Source organism: Toxorhynchites rutilus, chromosome 2, assembly GCF_029784135.1.
Source record: "Toxorhynchites rutilus septentrionalis strain SRP chromosome 2, ASM2978413v1, whole genome shotgun sequence".
Classification (NCBI taxonomy): Eukaryota; Metazoa; Arthropoda; class Insecta; order Diptera; family Culicidae; genus Toxorhynchites; species Toxorhynchites rutilus.
Genome location: NC_073745.1, coordinates 211,457,044 through 211,473,972, shown reverse-complemented (window position 1 = coordinate 211,473,972; position 16,929 = coordinate 211,457,044). Strand labels below are relative to the sequence as shown.

Below are 16,929 nucleotides of genomic sequence, written 5' to 3'. Positions count from 1 at the left end.
ACCTGATTCCGACCGAAACCGAGTATCAAGGCAAATACCAAATCTATCGTTCGTTGTCTGTCATATGCCGTCGACCAGTTTCATGGTCAAAGTGATGCAATTTCTGGTGGGTCCACTTTCGAGGGACGAGAGTCGAGTATAAGATATTGCCGGAATCTCAACTTTGGGACAAAATCAAAACAAGATTTTATGTAAACAAGGCTTCAAATTTTTTTCACGTGTATTTTGATCAAGTTACTATCTGAAACACAATTGTGTTTGAAGAACTACACGGTTTTCTCCATTAAGGATCTTTATTTTTCAATGTTTGTTGTTGGAAAGGTCAGCATGACATAGGCGAACTGTTGATATAGGGTTCAGTTGCATGTTTGGAGAATAACTATTGACTATTGGTGTTGCATTGATAATCGCCTTAAATTTGAAAAGTTTCATAGCTTTTGGATCATCCTGTACTGCAGTTGAGCTGTCGCATGTCAAAACATAAATTGCAATCTCGGTAACTATTCAGCCGGTTCAAAACTTCCGAAGATCTTTTCGCAAAATACGCCACAATTAGTTTTGAGAGATGCCCGATTCTTGACAACGCCATGCGTAGATGCGAAGCGGTTTCTCGTTGGCACTGGAACACCCAACAGCAAAAATGTAGACCCAAATTTAGTCACTAAACTATACACAGCCTGCCGGCTGAGACGATTATTACGGCCGAAAATAGGAGTAAGCGTTCTCAAAGTTACAGCCAGCGACTTCGAATTTCAGTAGTAATTTTTACTAATTATTAAGCTCTGCTGGTTCCTCTTTTCACCATGATGAAAATGTTGTTTTTAACTAACATTTTGATATTGACGGACCATTAGAATGTTTTAAGGGTTCGTTCACACGAAGACACCAAACTGTCATGTTTGGGATGACGCTTTTATAAAGGCGCGTCCACATTATGCCGAATGATGCCGATCGGCCTGTACCAGGCGGCATATTCGGTTCGTTATGAAATGTGGACGCCACATCGGGTGCACGAAGCCGAAGCCCCATCGGATGTACGAAGTCGTCACGAACACGAAGCACAATGTCGTCAACGCTGATTTACTTCGTTTTGTTTTGGTTCGACTTTCTCGAACCGGACCCACTTGTTTCGGTTTGGGTTCGGTTTGTTTCGAGTCGGTTTTCGGCACGTCGGCAAGCCCGGGTGGTACGTCCACATTTAGTCGGCTTTACCGGGCGGCCAAGGCGGCGAACACGCAACCAATGTGGCTACGGAGACCCCCCGGTTTGTCCGGAAAATGATCATGTTTTGTCTGGTTTTAAAAATCACCATTTTTGAACGAACATATCCGAATTCTCAAATGGATGTTGCATTTCTCATTGTTCTGAGTTTACTGTCATCATATTGATTTATTCATAATTTGATTCTTCAGATTATTGCATTTCATTGGGCATTTTAAAGGAGAACAGCATTCAACACAGTGAAACTTTATTCCTGCTACGAACGAAGGACACCATAAACAAACTGATGTCGCTCTTGGCATAGCGGCTGCCATAGTAATCATGAGGACAAACCAACAATATCTATAAGTGTTATAATCCAATATTTATGTGTTATACACCTATCCCCCTATTTACACGGTACCTGTTTTACACGATTTCGCTTTTACACGGTTTATGAAATAACAATTTTTGAAAAACTTGAAAAATGTTTATATGTAGTTCGTATGTAAGCGAATAGAAAAGGATCATAATTTTATGTTCCAGAACAGGCAAGTTATCAATTTACTAGCATTTTTGGAGTCTTGATGTGTAATTTGTGTCAATTCTGTCGACAAAAATGAAAAGTAAAGGAAAGTTATGTTTTTCGGCTTTTAGCTGGAAATCTCTTTAATAAATTAAGGATAAAAAAAGCAAAACAAATCTACGCAGCTGTTAATTGAATCTTTTATCACCAAGTCGGAAGTCGAATCTGAGATCTTCCCGAATTCGTCGACTGTTGAACCAGAAACGCATCAAGAATGCTCAAGTGTTAAGGATGACTTTATACTAATCGGAATAAAAATACTGGTAGTTCCTAAAAGTGTTGATAGCGAATCAACTTATTGCAATTTAGTGTCTTGAAGAATTCCTTGTTTATTCGTATCCAGAATATATAATGAATTTGAAAAGTACATTGAATTGAGTATATATTGAGTGTTAATTTCATTCTATACGATTTTATCGGGAACTAATCTTCAGTGTTCTGTTCGTATGTGTACGCGTCAATAACTCGAAAAGTGCGGAACCGATTGAGCTCAAAGTTGGACACAATATTCAATCCACTTCAAGAAGTGTTGTTACGGTATAAAAAAAATTGGAAAATTGGAAAAAATGCGTTTCTGTAATTGAGCTTCTAATGAACTTCGACTATTCAGCAATGAATATGTGTTCTATGTGATGGAATAATCTTTTTTACACGTGTTTGACAAAATCATGAACTGAAATTGTGTTTCGAAGTGATTTTAAATTTATCTATTTCCCTCATCTATCTCTATCTATATATATATATATATATATATATATATATATATAGAGAGAGAGAGAGAGAGATATATATATATATATATATATATATATATATATATATGTTCTGTTCGTTTGTGTACGCGTCAAAAACTCGAAAAGTGCGGAACCAATTGAGCTCAAAATTGGACACAATATACAATCCACTTCAAGGAGTGTTGTTACGGCATAAAACATTGGAAAATTGGAAGAAAAATGATTTTATATATGACCAGAGTGCGTTTCTGAAATTGAGTTTCTAATGAAAATCTATTATTCAGCAATGAATATGTGTTCTATGTGATGAAATCATCTTTTTCCACGTGTTTGACAAAATCATGAACTGAAATTGTGTTTCGAAGTGATTTAAAATTTGTCGATTTCTCTCATCTATCTCTATAAAAAATTTCTGTTCGTTTGTGTGCGCGTAAAAACTCGAAAAGTACCGATTGAGCTCAAACTATGATACAATATATAAAACAACCAAACACATCTAGGATTGTTGTTACAACATTAAAAAATGAAAAATTCAACTCAACCATGCAACCACAATGTGCCACAGCAAAGCGTGGCAGGGTACAGCTAGTATACAATATTTATAAGTGCTATAAGCCAGAAAAGGTCGTACCAAAAAAATCATCTGGTGGTAGGTTCAAAGTTAACTGAAATGAGCGGCACATTGACACCAATAGAAGGTGAACTTTACAATCCTTTAAAACATGTGGATCTGTTAAAATATTCTATAAAACTACTGTAAATCATGAAAAGCCAATTTTATTTATATGTTTGAAAACATTTGAATAACTGAATAAGCATTAATCGGCACCAGTCGAATATCCATCTTCATTTTTGTAGCCTAAAAATCGATTCAAAGCGCTGCGCATCGAAATTATGCAACAGGTGGAAGGTCGAACACCATCTATCTCAGCGAGTATTATTGACATTAAAATTACATGCATGATCACTCAAGCCTTCTGCTTTTCGGATTCAATATCCGCCCAAAATGCCCTAGACTCAGTTGCAGTTATTGGGTAAATAACATCATCGATTGTCATGTTCAAAACATCTCCTTTAGTGGCTTCCTCATGTTGTGTTTCGCATACTCATCGTTCAGTTCAATTGTTTTTATTACCCTGATCTTCGCTTTTTTTGAGTGAAAACGACAAGATTATTGCTGCTCGTCCTTTTTCGATGATCAGCATGACTCTCGTTTTAACAGTAGCAAATTGATTTACCGTATCTGGCAAGTAGCAATTATCTAAATTTAACAGCAACAATCATGTTTTGATAGGTAGTGTTTTCGTAGTGTATAAATCAAATGATGAAAAAAAATAACTTTCAATAGTTTGTCGAAATATATCCTTAACATACAAAAGTTCCGAATAGTAATTTTAATAAACTGCGTTACTAGCAACTTTGCGCTCGCCGTCGACATTCATTGCATTAAAGAGCCAGCCAAAAATGTGCCTTATTTGTACGGACAAATTTAATCTGCATGTAATATCTAGAAAACTGCGATAATCACTCAACCGTAGCGTAAAAAACGACGCTATGCGTCATCATTTGTAATTGTCTGCCGCCAGTGTTAAGGGAAATGGAGTGGAGAACCTCTGTCTCGGTACCATGACTGGCGCAGAAAAAAGGTAATTTCGGATATCACTGTTTGCAAAATTGACAGTTCAAAACATTTACATTTTTGCAACCGTTCACCTGATTTATGAGAATATTTTAACCGAGCGTTTTAAAATATAACATTCGTGATATGCAATCAACTAAAAATAAACAGTCAAGGTTCGTTGAACCAAATATGGAATGCTCACACAAATGATCATCATAATCCAGTATCGCTTTTGACATCCAGCGTGAATCCAATCGCCCAGGGCACGTTTATTGTTTATTCACATGAGTTTCAGTTTCAAGTTTCATCTCACGTAAATGTTTGAATTATGTTGATTCTTTCAATCGTTTTTGTTTTTTGTTTGCATTTGCAGCCGGTGGATTCCACAAAAACGACCTTAACAAAATCTTCATGAACGACGTGTGGTTAGTCAAATTCCTGGAAAATAACGATCTCGACCTAAAGGAATCCCTGAAGCAACTGTGGGACACCTGTGTGTGGCGAAAGACAACTAAAGTAAACGGTAAGTCAAAACTCTCGAGAGGACAATCTTTGTTCTTCTATCCGAGTCATGTCCTTTATGGTGTCTTGATCTGTTGTATCATTGAAAGGTCAAATTATATTTTCCGCTTCTAAAAACGTTGCATCAACTTGTTTTACTCGATTTTTAATGTACTTGGTCGCCGCTGTAAATGTCATTTTTGATTATTTTTGGAGTGCACAGCCACAAGTCACAATAGATCAATTACGACTAAATAATTTTCCATTGAAGCGTCCAAAATATTTGTTTTCTTGACCTACATAAAAAAACCTATAGAATGTTATCACTTTTCATCGGTATGTTATTCTGTACGCGCTCTTATTCCGTATATTCATGAGAAAATGTAGATTATCGAACATCCTCGATGGTCATATTAAATGGCACAAATAGCTTATCGATAGCATAGCTTAGCACAGAAATATCTTTCAGATATCAGTGAGGATAACGTCCGGATGGAATATATCCACGATGGTATCATGTTTCCGCGGGGGAAGGACCTCGACGGAAAAACCATATTCATATTCCGCTCAAGATTGTACACGCGAGGTTCCCGAGACCTGGACGATATGAAACGCATGTTCCTGTACTGGCTTGAACGGATGATCCGTGAGGCGAACGACGATTACATTACCATTCTGTTCGAACTCACCGATGCGGGCTTAAGTAATGTGGATATGAACTACATTCAGCATATAATCACCATACTGAAAAATTATTACCCGCTATCGTTGAACTACATTCTAGTGTACGACTTACCCTGGATTCTTAATGGTAAATAGAATCGAACCTTAAGTGCATCATAAGTTAAATTTCTCGTATTTTTCAGCCACATTTCACATAATTAAGAAACTTTTACCTGCAAAGGCTGTGGATAGGTTAAAAAACATCAGCAATAAAACTATCAGGGAATACATCGACGAGGACAATATGCTGCTATTGTGGGGAGGAACTGACGACTATGTATTTAAATTTGTGCCAGAACAAAAATCGCCAAGACACGAACTAGAAAATAACAATTCCATCCATCACAGCAACAACAACAATCACATCAAGAAAGTAAGTACCCAACAATTCACAGATCCCTAGAAATGTTACTTCAAGCTAATGCCTAAGATTACGATTCAACTTCACCGAATACAATCTGATCAACCAGTATTAGTGGCTCAGTCTGTGACCTTGGCAAAGGAAAAAAGGAACGCGTGGAGGTGGCAATAAATTGCCGAATACTGCTCACGGTGGCAAACGCTTCCTGAATGTTCCGCTTCTACGAGAAAGCGGATGAGATATTGAATTAGATGTTTTATTTCATCGACTTCCATGCCCCTGCTCCGAGAGCCGAGTTCTGTGCCATCGTTGTTAGAAACACTGCTGAGAGTCCGGAATTCTATCCTATTTGACCTACGAACGAAGCAATCAATTGGGGAAACATTAGGAACAGTAAATTTTGATGAAATATGGAGGGAAAGCTGAAGTAAATAATAATGCCCGTAGAAAAAATCGATTCCACATGAGATTATCAGAACAACATTTCATATCACAATCACTTACAGGGATTGTCGAAACTGTTTCGTCACTATGCTGCCTTCTAAACAGTCGAGAATTTCGAACACAATGTTTGAACGTTTTTGTAGAATCAACTAAGTATGGTTGATTTATGATTCATTCTTGCCCTCGCGAGACCAATATACCATCGTTCCCATTTTTGCACTGCACTGAATAATCTTCTTCTTTGTATTGGAGATATACAAATATGAACATTAGAAATAATTCACCTCTAGCCTTGGAATGGACAATTAGAAGACCAAAATCAATTATCTCAAAGCTTTTAGGATGATGACAGCTACTTAGTTTTTATAACAACTAATGCGGCGATCTTTCCCTACACACTCAGTCTCAGACGATCATATCTATATTCCACCCCCACCATTCCACCTTTCTTAATCGATTCAATCTACCTTTGACAACGCATAAAAATCAACAACAATGTGTGCGTGTGATGCTAAAACATACAAGCAATCTCCACCAGACGGTATGAAGTTTATCAGTTCATCCACATTAATTCTTATATTTTTATGAGATGCCATCTTCATTTTTGTTTACTATTATTGATTATCCAGGTGTTCTGTACTATTTAAAATTAATTTGGCATTGGAATAGCATTTTTTTTTTTATCCAAAATATATATTTTATTAAGGCTCATATGGCGTCAGCCTAACGGGGCCGGGAGTTCAATATTTTGACAATGTTTGCTTAGACTATGTTAGTAATATGTAACCGATTACTCGCGGTTGACTCGAGGTTAGTATTACAAGTGTTCTCATAATTGGTATGTCGCAGTCTTCGATGCTCTGTACGTGTGCCCGACACGGGATACTTCCTATTGGGATGCAGCTGACCATTAATCAGCAACGCCCCCCTAGTCTGTACCCCATATCTAGCGTGGTGCGTCTTTCTCGACTCGAGGAATCCAGGATAGAATGGTCACTAGCCGGCGCAATCATCAGCTCGTGTATAGTTGTCATGAGCGGTACAACCTTTGGCTCTTGTTGAATAATCAGTGGACTGCACAACCTCCGGCCCGTGCATCTGTAAAGAGTGTGTGTATGTATTGCCGCGACTAAGTAAAAGTTTATCGATCGGATAGGAGGGATATGAAACGGGGACACAACGAAGGAAACATCATTAAACGTTGACATCGGCGTTTCTGAGGAACAGGTATAGATGAAGCAGAAGATCAGGATCACGGCTACCTAAGATATCCCGGACGGGGATCTCCGATTGTCTGCCTTGTGCTCTCAGTGCTCTAGAGAGCTGAGAGCGAGCAGCATGGAACCGGATACACGACCAGACAACATGCTCGATGTCGTGGTAGCCATCGCCACAATCACAAAGATTGTTTGCTGCGAGCCCAATGCGATAGAGATGCGCGTTTAGGTTGTAGTGATTGGACATAAGCCGAGATATCACGCGAATGAAATCACGACCTACATTCAATCCCTTGAACCATGCACTCGTCGAGACCTTAGGGATAATCGTGTGTAACCAACGACCGAACTCATCACCACTCCACATGCGCTGCCAACTTACGAGCGTATACGTATTGCGTATTGCGTATAGCGTATTGGAATAGCATTGTTGATTTATAATTTGACAAACCCACCTCAAGACATTTTTTTTAAATCCCAACTAATAAAGCTCGGATGAGCTCTCGCTGCAATTCGTAATTTGACAAATCTACTTGACCTTAATTTTTTTTTAAATATCGAAAAATCCTTTTAGGACATTTCTGAAAAGGCTGGCCAAACGTACCGTTTTTAACGGGACCGTACCGTTCGACCTATTTTGATTGTCCAGTCTTTTTATCAATCTGCACCGTATTTTGAGTATAAAGTAAAGAATAAAAAAAAATATTCCAATCTCATAATTTTCAACAAATATTCCAATGTTATAATTTTCAACAAATTAATAAAAAAAATATTCCAATGTCATAATTTTCAACACATTTAATCGAATGAACATCTGATTGGAATTTAGATTTGATTATGCCCAGTGTTTTCGTATTGATGTAGTACAATTGAAAAGTTTTTGTGATTACTATACGTTACTATACTTAGGCAATTTTGTATAATATTCACCGATTAACAATAGTATACAAAATTGCCTGAGTATAGTAACAAACGATTCTTTTCTCTCTGACCTTCTATCGAGAGCCTTAGTATTTTTGGCGGATTGCATTTCAATCTTTTGTATTGTTGCTTTTTTTTTAACAAGAAACCGGATAGTTACCTCTGCTGGAATTGGAATCGATTTAGTTTTTCATTTAGTTGTGGTCGTCTCTGCTCGTTGAATCGAAAACAATAATGCTTCCTCAAGTGGAATAACACATTTCCTTTCTTTTATTATTACAGAGACTTTAAACAACAAAGTTCAATAGTTGAATAGCTCCGGGATCAAACCTACGAACGAGCCCTTAGTTAGAAACGTGAATGTTCAAATATATTCATATAAAAAACATTTTTCGGCGGCACGAAGTTCGCCGGGTCAATTAGTATATATTTGATGGCTTACGTGGACCGTTTTCAATCATGAACTATTTGGTCAGCCTATTTCTGAGGGCATAAGTTTCCCAAAAAGGCAAAAGAAAAATTCGATTTTTTCGACCTTCCACACCAAGGTTCCCCTTTAAGGTACCTAAAATGTTTCTATATCAATATGCAGATAATTTATTGTTGTTATTTTCAGAAAAAAAATATTCCGTTAAAGTTATGATAAATTTACGTACTCCATCAAAGTTTGGTCTCTCTGTTGGTCAACCTCAGCGGACACTTCCAGGATCTCTTCATGGCTGCAGCATCCTGAGTCTTTTTGACAGTTTTCTCTTGACAATTACCCAATATTTTTCGATTGAGATTAATTGGGGGCAATCATTGTCATTGTCACAGTGCCACTGCAGCACCTCTCGACTGTAGTAACAGCTTGCCAAACCAGGCCAATACTTCATCGGACCTTTGTGAGCTTGAATAAACGGAAGCAGACGTTTCTACATGCACTCATCCCTATACGTTTTTGAGCTCATTGTTTTGTGGGTGACGAGAACCGTGATTTTCTCTCCACAGCTGCAAATTCCTTGCTAAATCGTGCACTTCTTGGTTAATTTATCAGTGAAAACGAACTCAAATTTGCTGGGGACAGGCTTGGGAGCTGTCCAAAATCCATCATCGCGTACATTTTGTCTTCCATCAACATGCATCCTTCGTACTTCGCCAAAACTTTGTATAAATTTCGAGCGCGTCTTTTGACGATCAGATTTTGCTTCCGTGTTCTGTTTGGTTGCTTGCAGGCACGAAAATTACAACAACCTTCTCGCGTACGGATCCCCCGGGTGGTGCTCTGGTTAGAGTTGTATTTTTTTAGCGATGTCGTAGTCCGAGAATCCCAGGTTTGAATTAATTGTTCTCAACACCTTCAACCTCAACTTCCGATCGTAAGTTCCATTACGACGTGTCCTCTGATCCATCCGAACAACATTTATGCGTTCAGGGAAACATTTCAGCATACGGTCGATTTAACCACTTTCAGCGATTTCGCGATTTTAGTACTTGACCCCGCTGGATTTTTATTGCGAGTGTCCAAAATCAAATTTCATCTATCAGCTTTCATCCTGCACAACTTTTTCAAAACAAAATGGATCAACGTGAAATTTTTACCGTCGGTACAGGTGTCCAAACAATTTGCTGTCAAAAGATTCAAGATACGTCTACTACGACCACTGCTAAAAAAAGAACAGTGATTCCAGATTCTAATTGAATCAAACCTTAGACCACTTAAAACTTCCTTTTATGGATTCCGGCACACGTCCCCAAACTGATATAGCGTTGTTGGTGCAATCGTATTCGTAGTCCGATGCATCTAGCCTACAGCTTGTCAGTGTGGTAGCAATATTGCTGATTGACGCCGATGATCACCGTCGGCGAAGAAAAACGACCTCGTTCGACCTATTGATGAGCTGCCCGTTCATGGGTTGTGTGTAAGCTGAAATCAAAACAGATTTGCTTGGTTATTCCCTCATTAACCTTGATCATTGAACTGTTCAAGTAGGGGACGAATTTCGAAACGCCGCATCTGCAGCATCGACCGGTATTCCTTCGTAAGCTTGCAATCAGCAGGGAGTTGCGGAACGTCTGATGTGTACGAACTGTGTAGGATAGGACCCAGAATACTGCCTTGAAACACTCCAGCCGGGATCACTTTGAACTCCGAAAACGCATCTGAAAGGAAAACCTGAAATGATCGATAAACAAGATAATGCGTGATGGGCATCTAGCTCAAAGGGGCAGCAGAATTCTTTCCTGTTTTCGATATGGGAAATGCTTTCCTTGTCTTCCATCCAGTCGGGAAGTGGTTGAGCTGAAAACATGTTATTCTACATTTAAGCGCATTAATCATCTTTTCAATCGAAACACTCTTCAATATTCCATGAAAAAACTGAAATAAATAACTCAACGTACTTCCGAAGTAATTCTCTCACTGTACTGTTGATACCGCTCGACAGCCGGTGCCTTTTTCATTCACGACCTTGGCCAGTCGGTTCCTCCAATTCTTCATCTGACGCTAGTTTTCTTGCCACAGCGATAGAATCCTTGCCAAATCAGAATTTTGTTGTGAATTTATCCACGGAACCAATCTGAATCTGCTAGGAACCTTGTTGCTTGTTGAATTCGACCCTCGGGATTTAGCTGAAATCAGCTTTTGCATATGTTTCAATCTATCGGCCGATAAAAGTCTGTAGTCTGGGGGGGACCTAAAAGTCACCAACAATCACGAATGCAGTTTTTCTTTCCGTGAGTTTGCTGAGATCTATGACGGAGACCCAAGAAGTGCCGTTGCTGTCTACGCACTGCCGATGAACAACAGCAAACAGCTTGAAATTTGCATGCACAGCATGAGTTTTGACGTAGGACCACATCTTGGATTTTTATATTGGGGATGTTTACAATTCAAAAAAGGCATGTAACGATCAGGGATATGGTATCAACCATTCCCTGATTAATCCGATATTATTTGAATCGGAATTGGATTTTGTTCTTGTTTTGTTTTTCATAACTAGTTCACGCTTCACGTATAACGACGAGCCACACTCGTGGCGAGTAGGCTGTTCCATAACGTACAACATCGAACCTCATTCTTGGTGTATCGATGTGAAATGGATAGATAGCTTCAGGCGTATGATCTTCGAGGAACAGCTTCGAACGATACGATACAAAAATCAACAGCAGAATAACGGAGCGACTCGATGGGCTCGTGTTTGGGCCGTGCTGTTGGTAATAAAATTGTACGGCAAGAGGTTAAAGATAGAGGGCGGCATATTTTTTTAAATATTTTTCTTGAAAGTTGTTTTACATACCATATCCAAAAATCAGAGAGTGGTTTCCTTTCGTTTTTGAATTATGATTTTTCAAATTTAATATGTTTTGGTTGCACTGGCAGCTTAATAGAAAATATAACAGATGAACTATTTTCATTCCGAACATGCCGTGTGCATAGTTAGAAACCTGAAGATTGTCTTGTCAAGAAAAAGGTTAAAATCAAAATGTTTATCGATATAGAGTTCCTTTTAGTCCGGAAAAAAATTATTGGCTAAATTCAATTTAATTAATTCATGGGATACAAAAGCGTTCATCGAAATTGATTCATGTCTCTTCGTATACTATGATAGTCGAGGATTAGAAATTATAATGAGTAATTATATAAAACTTCGTTATAACGTACCCTCGATATAACGTACACATTTTCAATGTATGTAAAATATTTATATTTTCGGAATAGGTACTGACAGTTTCTGGGTATAGGTTCCCGAATTTTAATTAGAGAAATAGAAACCTATACAAACAATCTACCTGTTGTGTATTCTGAATAAGCTGAATATAGTCTCTTGTCTGAAGCCGTAGCCAAATTATTTGGAAACATTGTATCTTTCGACAATGAAAATTTCACGTTGATCCGTTTTGTCATTTACTCAAATCAAGAACTTCGTGAAGGTGGATAAATCGACAGTATATGATTTACTGAAACGTTTTCGTGAACGTGCAAATGTTGTTCTGTTAGATCAGAGGACGGATCTTAGTGGAACAAACGATTGGGAACTGATGACAGTATTGATATAATTACGGCAAACTCTCGGACTACGACATCTCCACAAACACAACTTCAACCATTGTCCATATCCGGAGAATCCATATGCGAGAAGGTTATCGTTATTTCTGTGTCTGCAAGCAAACTAACAGGACGCTGAGGCTTGCCAGGATGTTCTTGATTTGTCAAAGTATTTGCAGCTGTGGACAGAAAATCAAGGTTTTTGTCACAAACAAGACAATAGATTTGAGGAAAAAAATTTCAAGATTACCTTAGCATGGGATCCCTCTCATTGCTCGGTTCCGGGGAATGAGAAAGCGGACTCGCTAGCTAAGGTGGGCGCTTCAGAAGGCACACTTTTGAAAAGACAAATGGCTTATAACGAATTTATTCACATTCCTCGTCAGCACACACTCGTTAGTTGGCAGCGTTAGAGTTCGGTCGTTGGTTACACACGATTATCCCTAAGGTCTCGACGAGAGCTTGGTTTAAGAGATTGAATGGAGGTCGTGATTTCACGTGATATCTCGGCTTATGTCCAATCACTACAACCTAAACGCGCATCTCTATCGCATTGGGCTCGCAGCAAATAATCTTTGTGATTTTGGCGATGGCTACCACGACATCGAGCATATTGTCTGGTCGTGTATTCGGTTCAATTCTCCTCGCTCTCAGCTCTCTAGAGCACTGAGAGCAAAAGACAGACAATCGGATATCCCCGTCCGGGATATCTTAGGTAGCCGTGATCCTGATCTTCTGCTTCATCTATACCTGTTCCTCAGAAACGCCGATGTCAACGTTTAATGATGTTTCCTTTGTTGTGTCCCTGTTTCATATCCCTCCTATCCGATCCAGGGCAAGGCATAGTCATAGTCATCTGAGAATAGTCGGCTGACTAACCGACTGACTATATCCATATTCAGTTGGTAAATGACTTTTGGCTCTTCACGCAGTTTACCGACTCGACTATATCATTCCATTCTTCCCAGTCAAATTGTCCTCATTGCATTTTGAAGTGACTTCCCCCAAAACGAATTCGTTCCTTTCTCTCTCCTATACACGTTTGCATGCATCGATGTTTGAGTTCACCGTGGTTTGACAAATGCTACAGGTGAGCTAGATTTTTTATAGCGTATACGAAATCTACTCACACGTATAAAATAGCGTACAGTGTGTGTGCGCTATTTTGCACGCCTAATACTAACTAATACCAATGCGAGGACCTTTATAGCATGCTTGATAAATGTCTAAGTTCGTTGGTTTGAGTTCACGGTGGGTAGAAAAAAAACCGTCCATTGATGGGGTAACTACTTTTTTGCATCAGGTATCAAGTTTTCGTTCCTCTTTATATGGACGCGCGTATGCGGGTACAAAATTGGTATCAGGGGGAAATGGAAATGTGGATTGAAGTCAGTTGAATGAAGAGACAGATTTGTATTCATTAGTCGAGTCAGTTAAAATAACCACGTCATTCAAGTCATTTTTAGTTGGCGGCGACTTCCGAAGTAGTTCTAGTCGAAGCAAGCTACTGGGAGTAGAGCCGGTCCTCATTTTTCACCTTCGAAGATTTCGGGCCCTGATCCGATCTACAAACTTTTACTTAATCGCGGCAATACATACACACACTCTTTACAGATACAAAGGTTGTGCAGTCCACTGATCATTCAACAAGAGCCAAATGTTGTACCGCTTATGACAACTCTACACGAGCTGATGTTTGTGCCGGCTAGTGACCATTCTAACCTGGATTCCTCGAGCCGAGAGCACCACGCTAGATATGGGTTACAGACTAGGGGGGCGTTGCTGATTAATGGTCAGCTGCATCCCAATAGGAAGTATCCCGTGTAGGGGACCCGTACAGAGCATAGGAGACAGCAACATCACAATTACGAAAACACTTGTAATACTAACCTCGAGCCAACCGCGAGTAATCGGTTACATATTACTAACATAGTTATAAGGCAAACATTGTCGAAATATTGAGCTCCCGGCCCCGTCAGGTTGACGCCATATGAGCCTCAATAAAAATATATATTTTGGACTAAAAAAAGACAATTGACTCGAAAATGTGTAGGGGAGAGTGCCTGTAGAAACGTCCAGTGAAGTTTTGGTCAGATTTGGTATGCTGCCAGTACAGTCGAGAGGTGCTTCAGTGGTCCCCGGTGACAATGGAATCGTTTACATTGAAAAAGACTCCATTCTCCCAATTGCCCTAAATTCCGCCCAATCGTAAAATTTTGGGCAATCGTGAAGCGAAATTGCGGAATTTGTGCCAAGGAGAGGAGAGCCCAAGCTTTGATACGGAAATTTTTTCTTAAAGAAAAGAAAAAATTATATATATTTTTTTTTTATCCCATTTATTTATTAGGCTCATTAGCATTTAGCTGTAACAGAGCCGGGTTTTAATCGTGTACATGTACATATGTTTATGTTTCTATGAATTGTGAATTACACAGTAGTTAGTAGTAGCCATTTAGGCGTTAAGTTTTCTGTCCCATTACATTATGGTAAATTACACAGTAGTAGCCATTTAGGCGTAAGGGTATGCTTTCTGTTCATCCATTGTTCAACAGACCGGACAGCGGAGACAGTTGATATTGATCATTGTTGAGTTATTTATAGAACAGCAGCCCGATGTTTCTTGCAGAGCAGAGCAGTTGTATGGATGTATCGATCTTTGTTCCACCGTGGATCGATTTCCATCGCTGATGATGGTTGCGTGGACGTAGTTATTCTATAACAACACAAAGATGGTCAATTGAGGGCCCTGAGTTTGAACTCACGATCGATCGCTTGGTAAGCGAACGCGTAACCAAGTGGCTACGAAGACCCCCAACAATTATATTTTGATATCAAATATTGTTGTACCTTTAATCAATTCCAAGATACAATTGGTTTTATGCTTCCAGATTCTAAATGAATCAAGCTTAAATCAACAGCATGATGATGAGAAAGTTTGGCTCCATCTTCTAGTTGAACTTTTTCATTATTGGGCCCTATTATAGAAATCGAGGCGATAAGAATTTTGCTCGTTAACTCAATTTTACTATTATAGAAATCGAGCAATTCGATAGCACCGAGCGAGTGATAGCTATCGATGCAAGTGTCAGAACTTTTCGAGTTGTTTGGTTCACTTGTTGCATATCTTCAGTTTTGGCTTGCATCCCTTTGGGAACCATTTCAGAAACGCTTCAATATTTGCAATTTGCAACACATGTTCGTTTGTTTTGATCAGCATTTGTTTTACGGTGCTGCCAGAATAGTCTATACGAAGTAAGTGTTCAATCCAGCATTATTTATATAAATCATGTTATAACTTACAATGCAGAATTTACTTCCAGCGCATATTTCAGTGGCTGAAAATCAGTGGCGGAAGAAAAAAACCCAAATCACCACCATTTTGAACGACTCCTTGAAACAATGGAAGCGAATGTAGACATTGCTCGAGGTTTTTGTGGAGGCAGTTCTAATATAATCCCGGTGTAGGAAAAGTTGGAGGAATTCAGAGAGGAGCTGAAAGCACTGAGCCCACCAATGCATCTAGGTTCAGAATGGCAGAAAGTAAGTATTTCTTTTACGATACACATAATTTTCATAAGTAAATTTTATCATACTCTTTGAATTTCTTTCAACCAAATTTCCTACCTAAAAATTGCTTACTTCTACTAGTATACATTAGTACGTTATTTTTGGCAGCAATTTTCTTTTTTATTGCTATACTATGCCAAACTATACCACTTTCACTACAATAGATCAAACTAATGATCGGAGTGGTATAATGCTCTATACCATATGCTAAAGCTATCCTGCAAAACAATAATGATTTTATTTAAATTACAGGTTTGGACTGACATGAGGGAAAAGGTAAAGAAAACACTAGCACACAACAAGCGAGAATTTAGAGCAACAGGTTGTGGCCCCAATATAATAAAGCAATCGACGCCGACAAGAAACAAGAAATAGGCGCTGAAAGAAAATTATATGTTCATTACATGAATAACAAAAATTGTTTTGCTAAAAAAAGTGAAATTCGTGCATGACTCTTTACGGAATTCCATAGATTTTCTAATAATTATATTTTTGGTACAGCAAATTTTTACGTCTATTAAGCTTTATTCTTCGAGGGAATATCAATTTACTCCAAAACATAACCATATTAACACTTTTGGAAATACATTTTCATAGCAGATGCCTTAAAAAAAGATTCGGCATCCTTTTTATAGTGCTTCATGAAACATTTCAAAATTGTTTCAAAATATTTCATCACAACCGTTGACATTCGAGCTTGCTAACGAATCGAGCAGTTTTCCTCGATTTCTATAATTCCAGATTTTACTCGGTGTGGTAGTGATAGTGATTGTATCGAATCCTCGATTCGATTTCTATAATAGGGCCCATTATTTACTCGTCTTACCCAAACAGTAACAGAAAAAACTAATTTAAGCTATGTTCCTGAGTTTTATATTACGCTTCGATATAACGTACAATTCGATACAACGTACAATTTTGAAAGTAAAATGTACGTTATACGATACGATACGTTATCGACAGTTACTGGAACCGAGACGAGACGTTTTATCCTCCATGGAGGAAGATTTAGCTTAAGCAATTTGAT

The 16,929-nt window shown here is 38.6% G+C and overlaps 1 protein-coding gene across 4 annotated transcripts in view; it reads left to right on the top strand.

The window, feature by feature from the left end:
* The window catches only part of LOC129766456 (motile sperm domain-containing protein 2-like), an 86,467-nt gene that overhangs the window by 22,199 nt on the left and 47,339 nt on the right, over nucleotides 1-16,929 (top strand). For all 4 annotated transcript variants that reach the window (XM_055766990.1, XM_055766992.1, XM_055766991.1 and 1 more), the window contains exons 3-5: nucleotides 4,515-4,664; nucleotides 5,112-5,453; nucleotides 5,509-5,738. In XM_055766990.1, the coding sequence (XP_055622965.1) occupies nucleotides 4,515-4,664; nucleotides 5,112-5,453; nucleotides 5,509-5,738 (722 nt within the window). The remainder of the gene's footprint in view (nucleotides 1-4,514; nucleotides 4,665-5,111; nucleotides 5,454-5,508; nucleotides 5,739-16,929) is intronic.